The sequence below is a fragment of the Gnatocerus cornutus genome, chromosome 4, assembly GCF_029298725.1.
Source record: "Gnatocerus cornutus isolate USDA-ARS CGAHR chromosome 4, icGnaCorn1.1, whole genome shotgun sequence".
Lineage (NCBI taxonomy): Eukaryota > Metazoa > Arthropoda > Insecta > Coleoptera > Tenebrionidae > Gnatocerus > Gnatocerus cornutus.
The window spans coordinates 7,085,311-7,113,248 of NC_142236.1; the positions used below are offsets into that span (position 1 = coordinate 7,085,311).

Consider the following 27,938-nt stretch of genomic DNA (forward strand, 5'->3'; position numbering starts at 1 on the left):
GCATTATTTACCTACTTACTTGTTCAAAATAGGCGAGAAGACGGGGCGAGATGGAATAACTGTACAGAGCCGTGTCTGGGTCAGGAGGCGGTCTTCCGTTTGGCTGGTGGGGCCCCGGTTCGGCGCTCCGCATGGTGTATAGTGGTAGTCCACGAGACAGGTGGATTCCATTCTTGGTCTGAACGAGCATTGCGTTAGCTGGTGTGGTTTTGTGTGCGCGTCATCCCTTAATTAGTTCAGTGTGACAACACGGCTCTCCTTGAGCAGGATTACCATTAAGGGGGCTGCCGCTTCAAAAATAAACAGGTACGATAGATAAGTCCACCCTGGGGATCCTGAAGGGCGCGAGGGAAACCAGGACATGCAGTCCTTGACATTGGCCCAGAGCCGGCCCGAGGCTACAAGAAGCAGCCGCGACTGCCTCATTAACATTTGTGAACGGATGCTGGCGGCATCTTGTCTGCTCTTCTCGGCGCTCACTCGGCCAGGAGGTCATGTCATGGCAGGGTCAAAAGTGGAGGATTCGCGAGGTTTTAATTACGCTAAATTCCGAGTTTCGAGAAATTTGAAAAAATATATAGTTTTGGCAAAAATTTTGACCAGCTGTGGTTTTGAATGTCCTTTGGCACACACTTTGGAAATGATACTCTGGAGGGCTCAGAAGCTCTTATTTTCTAGAAATTGTCTTGAAGACACCTTTAACCGTAAACTTCTATTTTTAGCTCGCTGTTAAAATCGTAAACGTATTTATTTAAATACTGATTTATGGTGTCCCAGTTTCTACACTAATTGCTTTTAACAAAACGTGTTAAACCGAGAAAAATATTTTCTGGAGTTTTATTTATGGCACCCGAAGCGAACAAGTTGTCTGACGCAACGACATGCACGTGGGAAATTAGTCTAATTAGAACGAAAACAAATAATAGAATTATCAAACGATGAGATCAAATGTGATAAAAGGTTAAATTGAATTTTTTATCGAGTTGGCTGGCACTTTGTGACCGTTTTAACTTGAGTAACTATTGACAGGTGTCATATATCAAAACGGAAGTACCGAAAAATTCGACAATTGACATCTGTTCTTTGCACGTGACTTGAAAAGAACAGTTGCTGATAATTAGTTTTCGGTTTCCATAAAGGAAGTCCGACAGGAAGTGGTCCTCAGGAGGAAACGTCGTCGATGTTCACTTTTTTTTTTTAATTAAACTGTTGAAACTGGAGATTCTTGCTCTGAGAGACATCTAGTGGGAAATGGACGTGACGGTTACAGTGCCCTTAGATTCAGTGGGAGAAAATTTCAATAGGGTTCGACGTTTCGGTGTTGAAATTAACATCTTCAAAGTGGATTTAAAACGATTATTTCGTTTTTTATCATAAAAATGGCTTTTTACTACCAAAAGTGAATTAGCTTGATTAATATTACTGATAATAATTAATAGATTTGATGCACTTATACAGGGTGTTTTCCAATAAGCCAAATTTTGACATTTTTTACGTGAGATTAATCTTTAGAGACATAGATACATTAAAAGTTCTAGAATTATTTTAGATTCTATAAATTTGAATATTCTTAGATTTGCCATCAATTTTTTACATGCTTTTTTCATTATTCAAAATTTATTTCAAAAAAAATTATTTCAAATATTTTTTTTTAGATTTTTGAGATTACTTAAATTCACTAAAGATTGTATTTAAATTGTTTTTTTGACAAATTTTCTCTGTTGAGGCATAATTTTACCTATTTTAAAAAACAAGTGTTTATTTAGGGATATTTTCCGGTTAAGTTGGCAAAACGTCATTCAAGTATCTGTCATCAAACGATGATTATTTTTGATGGAATTTTATAGCTTTGACAGGAAGTACCAACTCAAACAGTGCTTTAAGGAGTTTCTTAAAGCATCGGTTTCAATGCATTGAAAAATTACAGAAAAATGATCATTTTGGAATTTTGAATAATTATAAAACACACTTTTCCACACATATGACAGTACTAATTCTACTTTTGAGCTGTCAGTGCTGAAAAGCTACAACAGAGCGGCAAAAAACTCAAATTATTGTAGCTAAAGATTATTATTCTTAAAAATTATACTAAAAATTTTTATTGGTGGCGTTATTTATTAGAAGATTCGATGATTGCAAGTGACGTAAATTACGGTTTGCTCCAAGAGACCGCCAAAAAATTATATTTGAGCTCTTTTTACCTTTAAAATTAAAAAAAATAATTTTCATTTTGTTGTGGATCTATTAGAAAATTGAACCGCTTAGTGCTTTATCGGCTAAAAAACTTTATGCAAATCTCGCACTGAATACTTTTTGTGGCTCTTTAGCAAATGCTGCCTTTTTTTCGCCTCCTGCGATCGAGACGTAAAGTAATACTGACAGTGCTTGATTGTAAATGACTACCTACTTGCACCGCTTTTTTCTTTTAAATTAAAAAAAAAAAATATTTTGTGGCGCCATTTATTAGAAGTTGGAAAAATACATGGTCAAAATATTGTTTCGGTGACTTATAGGTCAAAAATTTTTGTACAAATCTCTTACCCACAGTAAAAATTTTACGACTCACTAGCAAATGCCGCCTTTTTTTAACTTACTGCGATCGAGCAGTAAAATAGTTCTTACAGTTTCTCGAATGTAAATAACTATTTGCTCCAGCATGCCGACGAAAAAGTCAGACTGCAATGACTATAAAATCAAAATATAAATTTATTTTATTGTGGCGCCATCTATTAGAAGATTAGAAAATTTGAAATGACATTTTTAAAGAACTATTTCGGTGGTTAATCAGTTAATTTCGCGGACTATAAATTTCAAGACTCTAACAAATGCCGTCTTTTTTTCGCCTTCTGCGATTGAGATGTAAAAAAGTCCTGATAGTTGCTCAAATGTATCAAATGTAACTATTTGGTTAGGCAAGATCGCAAAAAAGTCACCTTTAAAATCAAAAGAAAATTTATTTGGATGTGGCGCCATCTATTAGTAAATCAGATAATTGCAAATGACATTGTTAAAAAACTGTTTAGGTGGTTAATCGGTTAATCTCGCAGAGTAAAGATTTCAGAGCTCTCTAGCAAATGCCGCCTTTTTTCGCCTACTAATTGCAAATTACACAAAACTATTTAGCTGGTTGATTAGCCAAATAGTTTTACTTATTACAAATTTTGCACTTTAATGTTTTCACGGCTCTTTAGCAAATGCCACCTTTTTTTGCCTACTGCGATCGAGACGTAAAATAGTACTGACAGTTGCTCGAGTGTAAACTATTTGCTTCGGCGCGGCGGGGCGACAAAAAAGCCAAATTATATTTCGCCACATCTATTAGAAAATTGCAAAGGACATTGTCAAAAAAATATTTAGGTGGTTTATTGGCCAAAAAGCTTTATACAAATTTCGCATTATCATGATTTTACACCTCTCTAGCAAATGCCGCCGTAAAACTGTACTTGCAGTGTTCGAATGTAAATGAGTATTAAAAAGAACATGTATGAATAAAATAAAGATATAAAATAAAAATTAAATTTATTCATATCACACCCCGTATATGTAAAATATATTTACATGTTGTAGATTCTATTACTTCTTAACACACTTTACAGAATTGTGTCAGTTATAAAAATGTCACCATTTCTGCCAGTTCGAAAGTAAAAAATTCCAAAATTTTCGCATAAATTAATAAATTTAAAAACCGACTTATCAGTTTGGTTCATTTTTATTCTTTGCTGTAGAAAGCGTCCCGCAAGGTTCTGTTCCGGGACCACTTTTATGTAAAATCTTGAAAACAATCCACATTGTTTATTGTCGTTTGTTCTCCCATTTCGCATAAACTTGTCGTTTTGTCCCACATTGTCGCAGGTCATCGAGGTCACTCTTCATCCAACCACCATAAATTAATTATCCACTGCCATTTTCCTTTGACAATAAATAATTTTAACGCGGCGTCATTAAATCTAGCGGAATAAAATTTGCATGTTATTTTTACCGAGATTTATACCATCGACGGCATTCAACAACATTAATTGCTGTTCTCTGCATAATTGATTTATCCCCGAAGAGGATCGCTTGCAGCTTGAATTATTACACGAATTCCAAATACAATTTATAAGATTTTATTACGCGACCACCGTAACGAAATAGACAGTTTAATTATTATCGTTTTATTGCATCGCGCCGTTAGCGACGACCCCGAAAACGAGCAACATGACGACGACAATTTCCCTAGATCGCGTGGCGTAAAATAAACGGTCTTGAAACTGAAAGTCGAGAAAAAGCTAAAGTAAATCAGTAAGCATGTTCATTTGCATAATAAGGCGTGATTGCAGACGCGAGAGCTATTGAACTTTTTTTGCTTTGTGGTAATTAAATTTCAATGAACAAGAGAAAATAAACAAGATCATAAATTTTGTGGTTTTGCGTGTACAGCGACACGGTGTGTTGATGAGGCTCTAATCAGCTATGATTTATCTTGATTTGCGGTCTCTCATTTAGAGCGGCATAATGACAGCTGAAAAAGAATGTCTTGGGTGATGGTATATAAAGATAAGGGCAATTAACCAATGCGTGACGGTGGGATTATTAGAACTAAGCTCCGCCGCTAATATCATAATTATAGATTACACTTGAGATGTGGAATAAGAACAGAAAGGTGTAAATTAAATTTTCTTTCAAACTCATGGAAGGTTGCAAAAGTTGGTTTCATTTACTGTGATTAGTGATTATACAGGGCGGGCAAGAAACCGTTTTGTCCAATTAAAAGATTTTTTTTTGAACTGATGTAGAAACTTTTTTAAGAGAACCCTGTACCTAATAATTCAGTTAAATCTGCTATTTATGATTACATTAAAGCCACTGAATTTATTTATTTTTTTATATTTTTACAACGGAATGTTTTATATATTAGCGATTCACGTTCGGTAGAAGTAACTAATAGATACTTTTGTGTCGCTACGTTGAATTTCTAAAATAACTAGGAATTAAACATTGGCATCATTGTCTATCAAATAAATTTGTCATTCAAATTTGACAATATAACGAGATGGAATCAACTATTACACGACAAGCAGTTTCAAGAGGAAGAAAACAGGAACGGAAGGAACAAAGTCAGAAATTTATGGTTAAAATCAATTCCGCAAAGCACACCAAACAACTGAAAAAACTTTGTTTCACACTGCGAAAAATTAATTAGGCAAGACTGGACAGGACTAGCAATTGCTTATACTTACGATTTTATAAGTAAATACTTATATTGCTATTAATAAAGTTTTTGCTTGCTTTATGCTTTTTAGCATAAGCTTTTGCTTGTAGTAAGTACTTACAAGCATAAACTACCATACAGGGTGTTCAAAAAATGGCGGACTAACTATTCACTACGTGAATCTTCAGATAATAACTAGTAGCTAAATTAAGTTTTTTCAATTATTGAGTGCTTCGTTGGAAATCTACAGCCACTTAAAGGGGCGCTAATTATGGCACAAATTTTTCCTTATAATGAACTCAAGGTTTACAAAATTCTACTAGAGTTCATGCTTTGGGTGATATTTACATACCTAAATGCCTTAAATGCCTTAAATGCCTTAAATGTTGATGCAAAACGTTATTTTGCACTTTTAAAATTAAGCTCAAAAGCGCAAAATTAATCTGGCAACATTTCACTTCAAGAATTCAGTAATTAATTGTTGCCTAGTGCCTGACAATGACAATTTTTTTAGAAAAGTCAAACATTTTTTAGGTGTCACAAACTAGAGGAGTTTATTTCTCTAAAGATGTATAATTTTGCTGAATATACCGACACGTAATGGAAACAGTCGAGAAGCAGTAAGGGGCAGTAAGGCTTGTGAATTTCCTAACTGGCAAATTCCCTCCAAGAATACTTTTCAACGAGTTTATCAACAGGTACGTGAGACGGGCCGATTGGAACCAAATTTATCAGGATCATGGAGGACCCAGGACTATTCGCACACCAAGAAGAGAACAAATGGTTCTTGATTTGCTTTGTGACTTTTACTGGTCAGGTGTTATCAAAATTAATTGCAAACCATAGTAACCAATTACATGATTTATTAACAATTGTAACTACCAAAGTGTTGCTCTGGTCTCAAAATTATACTCCTAATAATTACCGAAGGAATGAACAGTGTTGCCATTTTTCGCAATATTTAAAGTTATTTTGCTCCCTTACAAAGCTTCAAATAAAAATTTTAAACAGCATTTCCAATTCACAGCGTCTTAGAGTTTGACGTTCTTCTCAGTTGGTCCGTTATTTTTTGAACACCCTGTATGTATTAATAAAAACTAGTAGATACTAAATGCTATAAGTAAATACTTACAAATTTACCAGTCTGCTCATCAGCGTGCTGATGCACGGTATTCAAGATGTTTTGTAAATTATGAGAAGTAAAACATATAAAACCCGACGAGAAGACCTTTCAGAACGTGAATTCAAAAAATTGTACCGATTTTTACCCCCATCACATTCAATGGATGGCTAAACATTTTTTGGGAAAACATGATAGAGAAAACTAGTAGAGAAGCGCTTAATTCATTCGAAAAAAATTATTTTTTAGGCGACTTAAACTGAAAATGAAATTTTTAGGCCTTAAAAGCGGCCTAAAAGTGAGTCTTTTCTGGCCGCAAACATTTTCGGCCGATCTATGGTGGTGCCATCTATCCATAGTTTTGCAATATTACGTCAAGATACCGATATTACCCTCAATTTTATAATTATTTGGGTAAAATCAAATCAACAAACTGCTGTAAAGTGCAACAAAGACGTGTTGAATTATTGAAAATGAACATGTCTAGCAGTGCTCCTGCAACAACATTAAAAAACACATTAAACCTAATTCATACAAATTGTGAAGCTACATGCTGAAACTGCAAATGTAAATAAGGAAAATATGAACTTTTCTGAAAGATTTATAAATATTTACAATTATTCAGTTGTTATAATTGATTAAATCAATAAATCATAAATGAAAATTAATTAACTTGTAAATATAATGATGTCGCCTAAAAAATCTTGTGTGTAACACGGCCAAAAAGTGACATTTTGCCCTCGCCTTGTTTCTGTTTTATTAAAAAAAGGCTCGGCCAAAAAAGAACCACTTTTTGGCCTTGGTACACAAATAGCTATTTTTAACGATATACGGTGAACCCTAGTAAAATTTACATTTGTAAAATTTTTTGACATTTTTTAAGCGGAAACGAGTTTTCAAGTTTTCAACTAGGTGTCGGGGAAGATGTTGGGAATAACCAACCCACGGTTTCAAAATATTCTAAATATTTCTTAGCATTTTGGAATAGGTAATAAATACTGTAGGTATTCAATTCCATTACGATTAATTTGTTCAAACTTTAACTTTTAAAGGCTCCGAAATCACTCAAAAATAAATAATTTGCTGCTAGGCAATTACTTCTTTTGGTTATAAGTAACTTATAATCCATAATATTTTATGATTTCATAATTTACTAATTAATTTTTTCATTTAAAACTCATAGAGAGTAACAATATTTTTCAAATATATTGCAGCTTAAATTTGTAACAATTAACATTTATTAAATAATAATAATAATTGTATTATAGTAGACCTATGTCTAAGCACTTCATGAAAAACCACTAGCATTTACTAGTACTATCGCGGAATCAAAATTTCGAACATCACTTTTTGACATGGCAATGTAAGTCAAGCCTTATTGTCATTGTGACTGACATGCAAAGTAAACTTCTGACACTTGCTGAGTCTTTTATAAATTTCAAGGTTATAAAGACAAAGGACAGTTTACAATTTTTAAACTTCAATCAATTTGATGTTCGAAATTTTGTTTCCGCGATAGTAAGTATTAGCAGCAAGTACCTTCTTATTATTAATACGGATTTAAGTAATTGCTTTTACTACTTCCTACTGCTAAAAAGTAGAAGCAAATGCTAGTAAGCATTTAATAGTTTTTATTAATACCACCCAATATTCCTTCAATCATTGTAACACTAACACAGTCAGATTCAGAAGATGAAATCGATGAATTAGTTGAATCTGATTCGGAACTCTGATGATTTTCTTCTTTTTCGATTGGAAAATAAATATTTACCTTTAATGACAAACCAAAAACTGACATTTGGATGACATATGTTTTACAAGACATTACACTAGAAAAATTATAACCTTAGTTACACAGCTCAAAAATAAAAGTTACTAAATTTAGTTACTTCTACCGAACGTGAATCTTTAATACATATTTTATAAATATACAGCGTGGTTCAACGATGAGAATTTCAAATTTTTGTATCAAAAGGAAGCGAATAAGACCTCTTGGAATACAAATTTTTATATTTTGCGACCTGAGAACTATAAGTTTCTAACTAACATTTGCTAAATTGATCAGTGTTTACGTTATCAGTGATATCTCTTCAATTTATTAAGTATTTATTTAAAAAAATGATAGGATCTATTAATATCATTTTTGTACTTTGCGTTAACAATACTTTCATTGCAAACGCGTTTCACAATAAAAACAATTGTTTTTATTATAGCACGCAAAACAGTAATTTTTTGGTTATGTTGGCTATGTTATTATGCCGACACTTAACCTTTACACTGCTCGGCCCGGAAAAATCCGCAAAATAATATTTCGCTCAAACTGCTCCGAACGTATATATTCGCATTGATTAAGAAGTGGTCAACTGCTCAAAACATAATTTTTTGAAGACGCAAATATGGTTATCTACCTCTTAGGAATACACAGTCACAATAGCTTTAATTTTTTTAAATAGATTTTTTTTACCGTTCCTTGCTCAGAACGTATATATCCGTCTACGACTAAAATTCATTTGAAATCTATTCCATGCATTTTTTTATCCACGCAGTTTAAAAGTAGGTCCGAACTAAGGGCCAGGTAATATCACCATAATAATCAGCTCTCATCTCAATGTTACCTTGTTTAATATTTATATTGACGTTGTGGAAAATTAAAATCTCTATGAACATTTTTAAAACTAGTTAATCGGACAAGTGCTCAAGACGTTAATAGACGCCAAGGCAAAACAGCGATCAACTGCTCGGAACGTATATTGTCGCAGAAGCTGACAATCCGCGCACAGTTACAAAATTTTCCAAAAAACATTGCGCAGTGAAAAGGTTAAACGTTGAATCAAAACCTCAATGATGATCATCATCATGATCACGAAAATGTGAATTTAGGAATAATGAATCAGAAGAAAAGCAAACGTTGTAATACCTAATTTTGCAAAATTAAACAGAAATCGTCAGTAATCATTTGAATTGAAATTTTGTTAGACAAATGTCATTACCTCTTTTGTCACCAACCTAACTTGTCAAAAATCCCTAATCGAAAATAATTTCTTTCAAATGCAATTTTTAAATTTATTAACAATGCAAAGTAGAAAAAATAGTATATTACACTCATTTCATAAGACGACTTGTAGCACTCATTTTATTTGACCACTCCTCGCTGCGCTCGTCGTGGTCAAAACTCATTCGTGCTACAATACTCGCCGTATGAAATACGTGTAGTAATGTACTATTTGGCTTGTTAAAATATTAAATTACGTCATTTTTATACTTGATTCAAAATGTTTAAAAAAAATCGTAAAACAAACAATTTGAATTTTTATCAAAATCACTTAGAACCTTATAATTCTCACGTCGCGATTTATTGATTCACTTCCGGTTATACAGAAAGTAGTAGTAAACTCGCTTTTTTTTAAATAGAACACCTTGTATAATTATTATTTCATTGTTGCAAATTTAACGTCACTATGTGAATAGTGTATTTCAAAGATATGTTAATTTTTCTAATTCTAATTTTTGCACATTTTTTTTATAATTTTTGTGAGGAAAAAAGTGACATTTTGTTTCCAAGATGTAAGCACTTAACATTTAACACTTGATTAAGTACTTTAATGTAAAATTATTTTTCTAATCGAAATGGAACACTGTATTTTGTCATAAATTGACATGAAATTAATTAATTAAGTTTTTTTTTCAAAATTTTTGTTAAAAATACTTAGGGGGCATTAACGCAAAACTTAATTTTAATATAGGGTGTTCTATCTAAAATAAAAAGTAATTTTACTTACTTTTTAAGTAATCCAAAATTAACTGCCTACAAATCGCACTCAGTGTATTATTTTCCAATTAAAAGGGCGGTTTTGAGTAGATCATAATTTACTTCTGTTAGAAACAAAATTTTTCTTTTTTCTCAGTTAGGATGCAGAATTCAATAAGAACGCAATAATACAGGGTGTTAGGTGACTTTACGCCCATAGCGAAAGGAGTGAGGCAGCCATGAAAAGTAATGTTTTGAAGTTTTTTTCGGGTTTTCTTTAACCGTTTAAGAGCTGGAAGGCTTTATTTGTGACCAATCAGAGATCAGTTTGCAAAGGACCACCAAATTTGGAATCAAAATCATCCAAGAAAAGTTTTTGATAAACGTCAAACTAACAGTTATTATTTTATACCAGCGGCTGGTTTGTAATTGTGAAAATAACCTTATTTGCCACACAATAAAGTTATCGTTATTATGGCGGTTACATGTTTGTATTATTTAAAATTGTAGTCATTTTGAACATTTGTTATAATTTGTTTTCTTCTCGTTTTTTAAACAAAATTGCAGTACTTTTTTCCTCTTATTGACGCCACTGATTTTAGTGACATTCATTATTCATTTGGTCAAAAGACTACTTCGATTTTCGCAAAATTCAAAATTGAAATAAATAAATCTGATTGGACGATTTTAAAGCCTTGTATTTTTTTTTAAATAAAACGAATAAACCTAAAGTAATGACGGATTCTAAAATAGTTGATCTTCCTTCATTAGCCATTGCTAATGGCCATAACGGTACTTAACACCCTGTATATGGGGTGTCCTGTTTAAATAAGCAAGTTGAGTACTACGTTCGGCCTACCCAGAAATGAAACAAAAATAGGAATATCTTTATAGAATATTTGCTCTTTAGAATATTCATGGACAATTTTAGAGGACTTTATGACTTAATATTTAATTTAATACACGAAAATTTAAATGCATATGATGCATTTTATACAGGATGCTTCAATACGAGAACAGAAAATTTAAAGAGAGTTTATCCATAAATGCAATGTATAGAAAATAGAAAAATTATAGAATGTAAGCAAATTTGAAGAAAATTTAAACAGAAGTAGACGGGAATCATATGGATATTTTAAAAAGAATACAAAATAAATCTAGACATTCTAAAACTGTATGGAGAATTTTTAGACAATCTTAGACGAATTAGAGAGAATCTACCAACTTCTAAGAGAATTTAGGGAAATCTAGAGAATCTAAAGAAATGATAAAGAGAATTTTTATTTATAATCAAAATCTAGATACAATATAATTAGAATATAAAAGAATATAAAAAATCTAGAAATATTAAAATATAGTCAACTTAGATTAATTTATTTGGTAGAATTTAAAGAAAATGTAGACAATTATAATCTATGAGAAATTACAGACAAACAGTATCCAGTGAGAATCTAAAGTAAATCTAAAAAGAAGGAAAATCTACTAAGAAAATGTCTAAAGAATCTAAAAAGAATGTAGAAAACAAAAAATTTATCTAAGAAATTTAAACAAAATTAAGATAGAATCTAGAGAATATCAGAAAACATTGAGACATTTTAGAATCCATTATCAAGAATTTTAGGATGTTCCAGAACTCGTGATAAAGAAGGAAAAAATTAAACAGAATCGAGAACTAGAATATAAAGAATGTCTAAAGAAAAAACTAACAACGGGAATATAAAACGAATGAAGAAAGAATATAAAGGTAATCTAGAAAAAAAAACAACTCCAAAATGTAGATAGTGAAAATTGAATTTAAATTAGCTTTGAATTTTTAATTTTCACATTTATTATTTATCTCTGTGACAGCAGCGTCGGCCAGTATTTTAATTTTTATTTTATACTGTGTTTTCATATTTCTCTTTAACATGGGTGATACCCTAGAGTACCAAAAAAATTAAAAAAAAATCTAGACTCTCTGTTTTCGTGGTAAATAGGACCAAAATAAAATTAGCAAAATAGCTGAACTGTTTTTCCAATAATGCAAATATCCAGTATTCATAGCTAACTTAATAAAAACAGCAAAACTTAGCGAACATTTCCAAAAGCATTAAAATCATTTTCGGTTTTGAAATGAAGGGTAGTTTTGGACATATTTGGCATATTTGGCATATTTCAATCTGTCATATTTGACGTTTTTCGTTTGGGGTTATATGGGCTGATTACGATTAATTTCTACCTACACAGGCCTATTTTGGCTCTATTATGATTTGTTATTTCGATCTTTTGGGCATTATTGCTATGCGATGACATCGAAACTTTAGAATGTGTAAAAATTTAAACTTATCAAAAACCGAGGGCAGCAGAAAAAATCAACGTTTTTATTTGTTATATCAAAGGCATCTTTACTAAATCGTTTCGAGAAAATTACTATTTTTAAAGGCAAATTTGACTAATAAGGCTCTTAAACGGCTACAAGAATCTAGCTGATTTTTGATTAGATGGATGTAATTCCTTATACTTAACATGAAGAATAAATTTTCTCGATAAAAAGATGATTACAGTTGCATTTTTAACGTTGAAAAAGACTAATTTACGTCGAATTTAGCCCCACGAATTCAATAATTTTCGTTTTAAATTTTATTAAAATCCGTTTCTCAATAATGAAGACGACGGGCTCGGAAATTTTAGCTGGCCCACCCCGTTAATTTTTATATCATAGAGCCTATTTTATAAAAAACTCATTTTATTTTTAAGACACTCAGTATACTACAAGTAAATTTTTAACCTAAAACTAAGATTTTCAAAGATGAAGGCTTGAAAACAACATAATTAAATAAAAACCACTATTGTTTTTGACATTTTGGCGAAATTTTTGCCAGCAAAGTTAATTTAATGATTGTTTTGATATTTTTAGTAACACACATCTCTAGAACACTTTTTAAGTCAAATTCTATTAAACAAATTATGAGCAGTAAATGTTGCACATTATGTGGCAGAAAGTGTATAAACTGGAAGCACATCCTGTTCAATCCGACCTCCCCATGAAGGAAGATGTGTCAATTTGCCTTCGTTAGCGCACAAGTTACGAAACATAAACACAAATATGTGACAGATATAGTAGAGAACGGAACGGAACATTCAATTTCCAATGTCAATATTCCAATACAACTGTACTTTGTTTGACCAATAAATTTTCAAATGTTCTTTACTGTAAACTAGGGAACTTTTCTCGTTGCAGTTGGTAGCGCTACAAATATTTGCTTAAATGTCATACACGCCCCGTTTCATTTTCTTCTTTTGGAACTTTATCTAAGTGTTTAATGATTATCATTATTAGCACATAAACACGGTCGCAATTTCATTTAAATTGCCATTCATCTGCAAACCACGTATGATCCAGCCCACATTCCAACATTCTCTCTTTTGATTTATCAAGCTGAATGATGGTTTCATTTAATAGAATTTAGAAGTGAAGTTTACGAGACAATAATTTACATTTCAGACATTGCATCCACCCAGAATAATATGATATTTAATTACTTGGCAGGTAATTAATTTTTAATAGGTTGCTGTTCGACCGCTACCGTACCATCAAGGTACCATATTTGGTCGCAGGTACCTATGTAAATTTGTAAGCACGTACAACTGCATTACACGGGCAACGTGTTTACAGCGCGGACGTGACGGGCGCCACTGCCATGAATGGTACCCTAGGAGTTGGTACTACTGAAAAAATACACTTAAATCACAAAATCGAGTGGTCATGATTTTGGTTCGGAACTTTGGTGATTTGGTTGATTATTGACAGCTCGTACATTAACTTAAATGCGTTAACTGTCAGTCAGCTTCTTTTAAAAGTTGGTACTACTAAAACAATATACTCGAATTGGGTGGTCATGATTTTGGTTATCAACTTTGGTAATTTTATTGGAAAATGACAGTTTAAACATAAATTCTAATGTATAAACTGTTAGGCAGCTTTTTTTGGGATTTGGTACTACTAAAACAATATACTTAAACAAAAAAAATTAGATGGCTATGACTTTAGTTCTTAACTTTGGTAATCTCATTGATAAATGACATTTTGTACAATAACTTAAATGGGTGAACTATCAGTCAGCTTATTTTAGGATTTGGTACCACTAAAACAATATACTTAAACAAAAAAAACAGGTGGCCATGACTTTGATTCCAACTTTGGTAAATTGATTGATAAATGACAGCTCGTACATAACCTTTAATGCGTTTGCTGTCACTCAGCTTTTTTTGGATGTGGTACTACTGAAACAGTATACTTAAACAAAAAAATCGGGCGTGCCGGTAAAAAAAACATTGAAAAAATGACGCCTCGCACATGTCAAACATAACCTCAAACGTAAGCCAGTTTTGTCGATTTTTTGTTGGCCACTCTGTATTTTGTCACATTTTGGTTTTACGAGCGTCTAATTTGTTTTAATTTGTGGAATGGCTTATGAATTATCGTCTTGTGCGCGTGCAGGTGTCCAATTTAGGTCGTTCCGTTATCAGTCAGCTCAGAAAACCTTTCAATAAAGAAAAACTATTAATTAGCTCATCACTTGTCAACTCTGACATTTGTCATGACACAGATAAACAATGGTCAAGAATTTTCACACGCCCGTTTCAAACTACGTGGTGTTGAAAATTTAGACTCAATTAACTTGTAACCTACTATTGGAATAACAGTTGGTTCTTTCAAAGTATTTAAAATTAGAATAGTTGGCTAATTGTAAACAATATAGCAGATGTTTAGTGCAATTGCATTTCCTGTGTAAATGGGGTTTTACGTTTAATTAAGAATTTTTGTTATTTTATATGTAAAACGCCCAGTATTGTGTTACTTACAAATTCCGTTTTTTCAGAATTACCTGCTCCTGGAGAAGATTATAGGGAAATGCGGTTGCACATTATCCTCGCAGTTGGCCTTTTATGTCATGGGGTGAGTATCTAACGTTTATAATGTCATCGAAAATGCAGTTTTTGATAGTTCGTAAAGTACTTTAGCGGACTCGTTTGAATTCGTAAAATGAGAATTTGTCGGACTAGTACCATAATGTCTACTTTAGCGTTTAAACTTTTATATTCTGTTGACCTAATTTTTAAGAACTTTTTGTTTTTTTCCCACTTTACGATTCTTCTGGATTTTTTGGAACACTCTAAAACTCAATTAAATTCTCTAGGATTTTCTTGAGTTTTTTGGATTTCTTAAGAATTTACTTAAACTCTTGTAGAATTTTTTTTAAACTTTTCTTGGGCTTTTAAGATTCTTTAAACATCTCAACAATTTATTAGGATTATTTTAGATTCTTTTTATAGTATATTAAAGGACGTGTTTTATAATGGCCAATTTGGTGCACGAGTTGCCGGTGTATGGGACGAGTGCACCAATGCCATTATAAAACAAGTCCTTTTTTTTCGAATTTGCACCCTTTTTTTAATAAAAAAAATTAATTTTTCCAATTCTAAGACTTTTCGTTTTACACGATTGGTAATGGTTTTGTTTTGAAACCACGACTTGCTTCTTGATTTTCCAATTCAATTTAAAATTTGACATTTATTGAGTTTCACTATCACTGAATTTTGACATAACGTAAACTAACCTCACAGCCAGTATTCACATCAATTATATTTAGGTACAATTATTGTTGGCCGCAAAGGACAATTCAATTATATTGATACATTTTTTGTTCACGCAGCAATTTATTAAACACGAATCGTAAAATCCAAATTGACCAAGAACTTGACAGGAAACAGGTGACAGCCAGACTAATTAGTTCTGCCAATGCTTAAAAAACAAAATTTCCTACTTTGAGTTCTTTTATAGATACCTATAAACGACTCCAAATTGAGTACTTTAATGGACCTATTAAAGCGGCAATTTCGAAAAAATCATTTTTTTGACCTTTTCTTGTGGAATTTTTGTCGATTTTTTTTGCATTCCTTTGGTTTTCTTTATGTTATTGGGAAATTTATGATTCGTTTTTTTAGCTTTTGGATCGATCATCAAGGTTGGTTTTGGATTTTCTAGGATTCTGTCTTTAGAATTTTTTCTAGGACTAAAGGATACTTTTAGACCTCCATAAAAAATTTTTAGACAGCCGAATATTATTTTAGATTATCTAGATTTTTTTAATATTTCTCAGAACTTTCGTAAATTTCTTAGAACATTCTTGGTTTCTTTATAATTTTTTTGATTTATTTAGAATCTTGTCAGGTACGCTAAAATTCAAAATTCCTTTTACTAATTTACTTACATATTTAGTGTAGAGTATTAAACATTTTATTGGACGTTTTAGGATTCTGTCAAATTATTTAGAATCTTTAGTTTTTTTAAGTAATTTTTGCAGCTTGATTTTTAAGCAATTCTCTTAGATGTAAGCTAAATTTCAGTAGCGGTTGCGCAAATTCTGTCAGGACTAGAGTTACAAGTAAAGCACCATTTGATGCAGAATGTCATGAAAAATATTTTAGAGTTTCTTCTAGAGTTTTTTGATTTGACGTGTGGTTTGGATGTAAAATTCCATAAACTTGGAGCGTGTCGCTTCGAAACGTTTCTTTTATCAAAGCAAATTAAATTAATTTAAAAAATAAAGACAGAATTATAAAAGTAGAATCCGAGGAAAACTCTAAAGAGATAAATAGAATTTATTTATAGTCACAATTTAGAGACAATATAAATTGGTTTTGAGAATTTAAAATGAGTTAAAAGAGAATCTAAAGTAAATCTAAAAAAAGGAGAGAATATTGAGAGAATCTAAGGAGACTTTTGGTAAAAACTAAAAAGAATCTGTCGAATTTAAAAAGAATGAAGAGAAAAAGAAGAATCTAGAAAATTTTAGAAAAAGAAGAAGATTAAGAAAATCCAAACAGAATCTAAAAGATATACAGTAGACTCTCGATTATCCGGTTATTCGAGTCTCCTCGTTATCCAAGCATTCTGTTTTTAAATTCATCCGCGTTATCCGATTAATCCAGAATTTTATGCGATTTTATCCAGAAAATGAATAATTTACACAAAAACCGCCGTATTTGGTCTGGCGTCTTAATTGTACAACAATTAGTTGATTTTTCGTGTAACATTTTTTATTTCAAACAGTCTTCGCATTATCCGAGTTTTTTTTTATCCAAGCAGGGGCTGGTCCATATTCGTTTGGTTAATCGGGAGTCTTCTGTAAACAAAAGAAATTCGAGAAAAACACAAAATAAACAGAATGTTGAACCACAAGAGAATCAACCACAAGAAAAATTTCAAAATTTTGGATTTTTTGAAATATTTAAATTTGCCGGATTTTTTCAGACGTTTTTAGAATTGGTAAATAGTTTTCAATTCATAGAATATCTAGAATCTTTCAGACCCTTTAGATCATTTAAAATCAATGAAATTTTCAGAATATTTGAAAAAAATTTGAGATATTAAAATTATTAAAATTTAGGGAATTCTTTGTTTTCGAAATATTTAGAATGTTTGAAATCATTGAAGAGTGTAGAATTTGTGGATTTTTTATTCCGAAGGTTGATATAACTTGAAGACATTCTTTGATTTTATAGATTCCAATTTATTGAAAAAACTAGTTTTTTGGTTCGAAAGTAAAATACGATAAAGCCCTGCACGCTTCGCTTGAGTGAATTCCCTATTGAGAGGTAAACTATTCACTACTTACTCTAGATGAGCACACGAACATAGCGCTTTTAATTTTTTTATTCTTAAAAAGTCCAACTCAACCAACATTTGGCGTTTTCACACACAAATTTGGCAATTTGATATATTTTTGGGATAAAAATGACAAACTTTTGGAGAAATTTTCACATTTTTTGAGATTGTCTGTCGTTTTTATATACAAATTGAAAATCATTAGCAAACTTTTAGATTAAAATGTTTAAATTTAGATGATATTCAAACGAACATAGCGTTTTTTAAATTTATTGATTCCTAAATTTATTTTTTTCAATCAAAGTTTTATTTCAAAAAAAATTCGAAGTTAAATTGAACTTTTCTGGCGGTACAATTCAACTTTGAGTGACGATTGGGCAAATTTTGTCAAGACGAAAAATACGGATGAGGCACCACTTTATGCAGAATTTGATGAATAATATTTCTGATCTCTTGAGTTTTTTTGAGTTGACTGATGGTATGGATGTAAAATGCGATAAACTGTCGGCGTGTCTCTTTGGTACGTCTTTTTTTGTCAAAGCGAATTATGTAATAGAAATTTGAACAAAAGGAAGAATCGTAGTGTAATACGAAGGATCTAAAAAATTTAAAGAACTTAAAAGTGAAATTCAAAGAGAAACAAACAAAATTTAGATTCTTTATATTTTTTTAAATTTTCAAAATTTTTTGAAATATTTAATTTGTCGGATTTTTTCGTACTTCTTTAGAATTAGTAAATGTTTTTAAACATTTATAATTGTTATCTAGAAACTTTTGAACTGAAAAATATCTAGATTCAATCAAATGAAAATTGCTTAAATTTGTGGAATTCTTCAACTTTGGAATGTTCAGAATTTTTGAAATTTTTGAAAAGTGGTAAAATTTCTGGATCATTTAAACCTATTTTATCGGTAAAAATGCAAACAAAAATCGTGGATTTTTTAATTTTTAAAAATTCTAAACGATCGAACCAGTTCAAGATTCTAAATTTTAGATATTCTAACTTCTTCGAACTAGTTTTTTGCTTTAAAAGTAAAATACAATGAACGCTCCTTATTAAGAAATTATTATTAAGATATTATTATTAAGACAAAAACTATCCACTACTTACTCTAAACTTGCAAACGATCAAATCCCTTCTTAAACATGTCTCTTTATCCCTTATATAAATAGCGTGGACTGTTGAAGTTTAACTTGAAAAAATTCCAACTTAACCAGCATTTGACCCACAAATCCATTTTTCGCCGCTCCAACCAGTTGAATTGAACTTCATTCACATTTTCCGGCCAATCCAACCATACAGCACTCATTTCAAACCGATTTATTGGCTCAGAGAGTTGAACGAACCACTTAATCAATCATAATCCAGGTCTAAAAAAAATCTTTAAATTTTATCCAGTCTCTTTAAACCTTCTTAAAAAAGCATAAAAGCGTGATATTTGGAATCGAGGATGCGAGCAGGATGTGTCATGAACAGTTTGATTGACTCATTGCTGGTAGGTCATGTCACGATGTCGCTGTTCTGTTATCGTCGCGATCATCGGCCATTTTATAGGTACTGTCGCAGAAGCAGCAGTACCATAAGATTTTTATCTTCTGAAAAAAAAAATCGGGGAGTTGAGGCTAGTGAAAGAGCGTCTTCACCTATTTTTCTTATCTTGACTTAACATAAGAATTGAATAAAGGTAAAAGGCGAAGACTTCTTCTTATCTGGTGATTAATTAGAGTGTCTGAAGAGCTAATTGTTTTTCTTGGTCGTGGTCGCATATCAAAGGAAGAAAATCAGGTTTTTGATTGACGAACTGAAGAATAGTTCTCTTCTCCAGTGTCGCCAAATTCCGTTTCCCTTTCATTCCCCAGCTCGAGTCCGAAAATTTCCATTAACTGTTATTAGCGAAAAATGTGGGTCTCCATTATCATCTCTCTATCTTCAAGAAGATGCCGACACAATTTTGGTATGGGAGCATCGATTGGTATTTAATTAAGGTGATGTGGAGCATGGAGAGCAGAGCTTGCGGCAGGCCCGGACTGATAACGGTGACTTGACCGGGCGCCCGGGGCCCCAACTGACCCACACACACACTTATCAGATGCCGGACAGGCAATATTCAACCACCTCGCATTTATGCACTGATCAATCAAAACAGACACCCTGTCATTAATTCGGCTGGAATTATCGAGATTTTTGGCCGGGAATTTTCGAGGTAATAATAAAAATTCCCGTTCCGGGAAAATGTAGAACGAAATGCGAAAATGTGATTTTTAAATTCCTAATGATTGGCGGTGCTTTGATGATTCCGATTCGGCAAGCGGAGGTGTAAAAGTAGGACTGGGCCGAATGTGTTAATATGAAGATATGAGAGGAGACCAGAAGTGGATGAACAGCACGATTTTAAACTGAAAAGGGAAATATTTTTACTGCAAGTTAATAAAACTATGAGTCAACAAAATTTAAATGCTCTGTGTTAATTTGCTCATCTAGAGTAAGAACTGACAAGTAAAAGAGACGCTTCACCCGAACGAAATCCAAAACAAAAAATTCGTCGAAACTAGAATGTCCAAAATTTACTGTCTTGAGCTCTTTCGGTGGTTTGGAATCTTTAAAATTTGAAGAAACTCTTTTTAATCTTTGAAATTATTTATTTTAGTTTCTAGTTTTTAGTTCCATTTCCTGATCTGTTCCGATTTAATCAAATGGTTCACAAATTTTAAACTCTTGAATTTGAACAATTTTAAAGAAGCTAAAGATTTCTGAAAATATTTTCATTGATTCTAAATGTTCTAAAGAGTTTTAAAGATTCTAGATTGAATAAATTTTACCAATTCTAAAGATGTCCAAAAAAAACCGACAAATTTAAATATTTCTAAAAATTCAAAAATTTGGAATTTTTTTTTAAAATATAAAGAATCTAAATTTACTATGTTTTTCTTTGGATTTCATTTTTTGCTTCTCACATTCTTCGGATTTTTCGTAATTTACTCCTAAGATTCTTCCTTTTCTTCGAAAAAAAAAATGCCAAAGAGACACTCAGGCAGTTTATCGCATTTTACATCCAAACCGTCAGTCAAATCAAAAAAACTCAAAAGATCAAAAATATTTTTTGTAAAATTTTGCATAAAGTGGAGCCTCACATGTATTTCTAGTTCTGACAGAATTTGCCCAATCGTCATTCAAATTTGAAGAGTACGGTGGGAATCGCCAGAAAATTTGAATAAAGTTCTATTTATCTGGTTGGAGCAGGAAAAATGAAATTATGGGTCAAATGTTGGTTGAGTTGGAAGTTTTTTTGTATAAAACTTTGGTAAAAAATATATAAAAAAATGTAGGAAGCGTTATGTTCGTTTGCTCATCAAGAGGAAGTAGTGAAAAGTTGTCATCTCAATAGTAGGCGCTTCACCCGAGAGAGGTGTGCATAAAACGTAAAATTATCATCAAAATTTAAGTTTTTTAATGTAAAAGTTGGCTTTTGTATGTGAAAACGTCAAAAATTCTCTAAATATGTGAACATTTTTTTAAAAGTTTGACATTTCTGTCTAAAAAATATATCGAAGTGTGTAAAAACGTCTAAAATTTACAAAGAAATGCAAATTTTTTTCAAAGGGTAAACATTTCGATCTAAAAATTGGCTTGACATTTCAATTTTGACTATAAAATCGTCAAAAATTCTCAAAAAAGCAGAATTTTTTTTGAAAAAGTAAACATTTAAATCCAAATTTGTGGATAAAAACTTCCAACGTTCTCAGACAACCTGAAAATTTTAACTTGTTGTTTTAAAATTCGGCTTACTGGTCTAAATTTGTATATGGAAACGTCAAATTTTTTTAAAAAATATGAAAATTGGACCATTTTTTTTACATTTTTGACAAAAAAAAAATAACAAATTACCAAATTTGTTTGTGACATCGCTAAAATACTTCAAAAAATCTGTTTTGTTTCTAAAGGGTGGACATTTCGATTTATAAAAAGTTCTAACGTTTCAAATTTGTGTGTAAAAACGTCAAAAATTCTCAAAAAATCTAAATTTTTAATTTTTTAGTCTCACATAAAAAATTTTGACGATTTTATTGGATTCAAATTTCTCCCAGATAAAATATATATAATATTTTAAATAGATACAATATTTACCAATTCTAAAGATTTCAGCTCAAAATTCACATTTTGATTTTTTTAATATTAAAGTCAAAATCAATGTGAATTATCAAAATACATTTAGACGGGCATAGAAACGCTTACGATTTAGAAAAAAAATAACAAAAAACAGTTTTTGCATCAAAATGAATAAATAACAATGGTAATGGACCGATTGGGTCTAAAATTTTCAAAATTTTTGAAAATTTGAAATATGAATTTTAGACTGAAATTTGGTGCAACCACTTAAAATTTTATTTCTCGCAAATTTTTTTAGTAACTTTTATTAATATCTCTGATGCGACGGATAATATGAGAAAATGGCACCTTGAAAAAAGTTCTCACCTGCCCGATTTTTCCAATTTCCGCGCTCAGCATGAACAAGCAAGACCTAATAAAACGATTAATCATGTCGGCACGCACTTACATGGCTCGAAGAAATGACTCAAAACCACAGAAGCGTGTAATTAGCTTAACAATATCATTACCATTTACCACAAAGATAGAAGAAAAGGAAAAGTAAACGCATACAAAGTCCGGCGCCGCAAGACTTGCATTAATTGTATGAACACCAATCAATTAGCCTATCACACGCTTTATTCTTCTTCTTTTATCTAAGCAGTGATTTATTTCCCAGCCCACTTTGATTATTATTATCCGATCAACTATTGTTTATGGACGATGGGTTTGGCTGGGCAATTAATTTCGTTGAATTCTAATATTCCGACCCACAAAATTAATTAAAATTTCGGGTACTGTTAGATGCAAGTCTGTCTGGGTCAAGCCAAAGGCGCTATTGTACAGGGTGGTCTACAATGACAGTTTTTTTTAAAACTACAAATGATGCAAATTTCTAATTTTGGGGACCAATCCTGTATATGTTTTATTGCATTTTGGGATTCTTCGCACAAATTGAAGCTCACTTTTGTAATATATAGAGTGGATTTGTTATTTTTGATTTCTTTAAATACAAATTACTGTTTTATTTAAAAAAAAATAAAATTTTGTCATCAGCGCAAAATTGAATCCATTGTGGACCACCCTGTATGTTAGTCTAATTAGTGCTTTTTTGGCCGCTCTGTTTCAAAATCGAATGTAAATTGACCACAACCGTTAAAACCTAAATTCGCATGTGTAAAGCAATTTGCAATTATTAAAAAAATGGCCGCGATTATCGGATAAATGTTTGGCTAATTTGGGCTGCCATTAAATGGGTTTAACCAATTTTGCAGTACTGTTATCGTATTTTGCAAAAAAGGTTGTGAAAGTGAAAGCTTGTGGATTGTGATTTGCGGTTATACATATTTCCAGATTTTGAACGGATGGTTATTAACCTTAATACCTGAGGCCAGTGAAGTTAGCCGGCATTTAAATTGAACATTTTTAGGGTCAGTCTAGTCGCTTCGATTCTTATTAATGCAGAAGAGAAGTGTGAAAAAAATTGGGACAGAGGGGTCACGATAATGCACTCGAAAAATTATACAAGTTTGAGAGGCAATTTTTTATTTATACGATCTATTCAAAATCAAAATTCAAATTTTTTATTTAAATTTTGCTCTAAAGTAATTAAATGTATTAAATTTGTTAATTAAAAAGAGTTTAGATTAATGAATGAATGTACAAAATTACAGAATTAATTATAGAAACGAAAAGTAAAAGTTCTACACGAACTCAAAATTTAAAAGGTCTATTAAATCCTGTATATTTGATTTTTTATTTTAGGTTAATTTTATATTTTTTTTATTTTGTGACAAAGTTTGTATGTGCCTGTATATTTCACATTTTTGAAGATTGAAGACTCAATTTGGTGCAGTTAATTCTTTGGATGTCTTTATTAAGTTCAGTCAATAATGGAATTTTAGAACAAAAAACAAAAATTTGTTATACATTTCTTTAACTGTGGTAATTGCAACATTAAATCAAGATTATTTAGTGGAATTGTTACTTTAAAAAAGTTTTTTGAGTGATCTAAATTAGAACAAAAATTAAATTAGATTTTTTTATTAGCAAGACGACTTCAAAATTTAAACTTTTTATTACATGTTAAATAAATACTAGAGTTTTAAGAACTGAAAAATAAAATTTTGTATATTTATTACATCATCAAAGTTTAATAAGGGTACTAAGTAACATAATTTTCGAATAAAAAATAGAAATTTTAGAACTTCTACTTGTAAGAAAAGTCTCAAAATTTAAAATTTTGTATTAAGTTCTATAAATTCAATAGTTTTTACATTATAGCAATGAAATTTGGGCAGTTTATTACTTTAGAAAAGTTTTCCCAATTTTAGAATACGAAACGGAAATTTTATATTTTTTTATTTCTAAAAATTTTTTGACACTTTTAACATTAAATATTGGTGAATTTATTACTTTAGAAATGTTTATTAACATAAGTGTACTAAATTAGAACAAACAAATAAAGATTTTTGATTTTTTTTCAGCAAGATGATTTCAAAATCTAAAATTTGCTACAAATCCTGCAATTTAAAATACAAGATAATTAAATTTGGTAAATTTATAACTTTTTTTTAGCTTAATAAGTCTACTAAATTACAGAATAATGAAGAAAAATAATGAAGATCTACTCAAAATTCAAAATTCAAAAGTTGTATAAATCCGATAGTTTTAACAGTAGTGCAACCAAATTTTGGCACTTTATAAAGGTTTATTAATTGTACCAAAATTACGAAATTTTAGAAGAAGAAACAAAAATTTTACATGTTTTTTTATTTTTAGAACAAATTAAAGATTTACATTTTTCCGTAAAATTCTGTGAACCTGACAATTTTAACTTAACTTTAAAACAAGAAAATTAAGTGAACTTATTACTTTAGAAGTGCTTATTGTGTGTACTAAACTATAGAATTTTACAACAAGAAACAGAAATTTTTGAATTACTTTTAGTAGGGCGATCTATAATCCATTTTTTTTTATTAAATTGTATAAAACCGTCAGTTTTAACGATAGAGCATTGAAATTTAGAGAGTTGGTTACCCAATTAGAGGTTATTAAGTTGTCGAAATTTTAGAATTTTGGAAGAAAAAATACAAGTTTAATTTTTTTTTTATTGTTTGTTTGAACTCAAAATTTTGAGATTGCAATAAAATACTGTAACTTTGCCAATTCTTCTTATTACATTAGAAATGTTTTAAAATTATACAAACTTAGAACACAAAAATAAAATAAGAAGTAGAAATAAAAATAAAAAAAAATGTAGAGAACCAACATTTGAATTCAAAATTTTAATTGCATTATACATATGTATTTATTTATTATAGTTTTAACAAGAAAAACCTAAAATTTGGTACACTGACTACTTTAGAAGTGTTTATTGAGTGTATAAAATTTCAAGATTTTAGAACAAGAAACAAAAATTTTTGATTATTTTTAAATCACCTTTTAGAATCCAAAATTTTTAATTAGATGCTGTAAATCTGACAGTTTTAACGATAGAGTAATGAAATTTTGTAGGCTTATTAATTAATTCAAAGTTGTCATTTCTACGAAATAACAACATTTGAAACGAGATATCAAAATTTTAGAATTTTTTTGAATGTTGGTTTGAACTCAAAATTTTAATTTTGTCAAAATGTTCAAGAATTTCCACAATTTCAACATTAAAAGAACGAAAGTTGGTGAACTTGTTACTTTTTAGGTGTTTTTTTATTGTACTGAGTTAGAGAATGTTAGAAGAAAAAACAAAAATTTTAGAATTTTTTTGTATGTTGGTCTAACTCAAAGTTTAAAAATTGCTAAAATCTTCTGGAACTTCGACAATTTCAACATTTAAAAAGGACATTTAGTAAATTTATTACTTTAGAGTTGTATATTCATTAAATTAAATTACAGAAATGTTATAAGCAATTTTCGAAATTTTTATTTGTAGAACAAACAAAATTAAAAAATTTTGATCTACGTGAAGTTCTCTTTTCAGTTTTTTTGTCGTCCCTCCAAACATTCCTCTAGAATTCCATTTTTTCCCGTCCATATTTTTCCCGCCGTCTGCTTCCGTTACAGTTTACCACAATCAGAGTAACTAGCTTCAATTAATTTCTCGTTTTTTGATGGAATGTATTGGGAATGGTCGCCCTAGGTGCGGCGTATGCGTGAAGTGGACGCGCAATAAACGCTGGCCGACTGACCTGTCCTTGCAAGTCCGTTATATCCACAGGGTCACACAACCATATTCCCTCATCTTCAACACTAACTAATTACTTCAATTGTTTCCAGTTGGCCATCCTCGCCGAAGAAGTGGAAGTCGTCGAAGCCGTCCCAGGATCGGAGGAACTCAAAGAGCACAACAACGAAGACAACGACACGAATCCCGATCAGATAGCTCTGGAAACTCTAGGAGACCAAGAACCGCCGAAGAAGTTGGCTTATAATGGACCTCCAAGACCGCCAATCAATCTACCTCCACGGAACAATCAACATTTTCCTCACAAACCGTTCCAGAAGAACAACAAGCCGTTGTTTGATAACAAGAACTCTTATAATGGACCGCCTCCGCCGCCCCCGAAGCAGGCGATGGACAAGTACGGGACGGCGCCGGCGGGGGATATTTGGCCGGCGCCGGCACCAGAGATGCCCAAGATCATCTCTTTGGATGTGAAGTGCGAGAAGAACTTGATGAAGGTTTATCTAGGGTTCGACAAGCCCTTCTATGGGATCGTTTTCAGTAAAGGACACTACAGTAACGTGCACTGCGTGCACCTCCCTGCAGGTCTAGGAAGGACTTCCGCGCACTTTGAAATCGGGATCCACGCCTGTGGGACTTCCGGGAACACCGAGAACGGCCTCTACGGCTACGGCGCGGAATCCGGCTCAGGAACCTACTTTGAGAACATCATCGTCATACAGTACGACCCCCAGGTCCAGGAAGTCTGGGACCAAGCCCGGAAACTCCGGTGCACCTGGCACGACCAATACGAAAAATCCGTGACTTTCCGCCCCTTCCCCGTGGACATGTTGGACGTGGTGCGCACCGACTTCGCCGGAGACAACGTCGGCTGCTGGATGCAGATCCAAGTCGGCAAAGGCCCATGGGCGAGCGAAGTCTCCGGCCTCGTGAAAATCGGCCAGACCATGACCATGGTCCTCGCCATCAAAGACGACGACAGCAAATTCGACATGTTAGTCCGCAACTGCATGGCCCATGATGGTAAACGCGCGCCCATCCAACTCGTGGACCAGAAAGGCTGCGTGACGCGACCCAAACTCATGTCGCGGTTCACCAAAATCAAGAACTTCGGAGCCAGCGCGTCGGTGCTCTCCTACGCGCACTTCCAAGCCTTCAAGTTCCCGGACAGCATGGAAGTGCACTTCCAATGCACCATCCAGATCTGCAGGTACCAATGCCCGGACCAATGCGCCGAAGCCGACCATCTCGGACTTAACGGGGTGTTGGAGTTGGCGCACAGCGCCCCTGAAGCGGCGTACGGGCCGCCTCCTCCACCACCACTCCCGCTGGAAGCCTTCCTCCATGGCGGGCGTCCGCGGGACGAGCGCCGCGTGCGCAGATCCCTCAAGAGCGACCCGGAGAAGGAAGTCGGGTTGAACCGAGTCATCCGGGTGGTCTCCACGGGCGATTTAACCTTCTCGCTTGACGAGAACAACACCAACACCACGACGATGGTGTTCCCAGCGAAGGAAGAGCTCGCGAGTCCAGGATTGATCTGCATGACCACTCCTGGTTTCGCCGCGACATTAGTGGTCCTCCTTGGGATACTCATAATTTCCTGTTTGATGTCAGCGTTTCTTTGCGTCCGACTCAGGCCTCTGGCTAGGAGCAAAGTGGGCCACTCCGACAAGACAAAGCAAACGACGTCAAGAAGTTGCTTTTATTCGTAACTCGAAGCTCAATTAGTTTAAGGGCTACAAACGTGGTCATCGTCGAAACTTCGCTAATCACAAGGCGATTTCATCGAGATTAGTGGAGTGTGTTCATTATGATCAGGTGTTGTATCCTCTAGTTGTAAGGTTACCTTCAAATTCAAATTGGAAATGTTGGAATTTACAAAATCAGTACCTTTTGCGACGAGTGTATAGATTACGAGTTGTAAATAAAATATTTTGACTTTTGCGGAACGGTCGAGG

The 27,938-nt window shown here is 32.4% G+C and overlaps 1 protein-coding gene across 1 annotated transcript; it reads left to right on the forward strand.

Moving 5' to 3' along the window:
- Positions 1–137: 137 nt before the first annotated feature.
- On the forward strand, positions 138–27,938 carry dy (transmembrane protein dusky). The gene is made up of 3 exons (XM_088034056.1): positions 138–306; positions 14,922–14,998; positions 26,073–27,938. Exons 2-3 carry the CDS (start codon positions 14,954–14,956, stop codon positions 27,690–27,692), a joined length of 1,665 nt encoding a protein of 554 aa, XP_087890182.1. The 5' UTR covers positions 138–306; positions 14,922–14,953; the 3' UTR covers positions 27,693–27,938.

Bases quoted from the DNA above. Each gene is read 5' to 3' on its own strand.
- dy (XM_088034056.1), top strand. From the start codon at position 14,954: ATGCGGTTGCACATTATCCTCGCAGTTGGCCTTTTATGTCATGGG. The intron at 14,999-26,072 runs GTGAGTATCTAA...AATTGTTTCCAG, and splicing joins TTGGCCTTTTATGTCATGGG to TTGGCCATCCTCGCCGAAGA.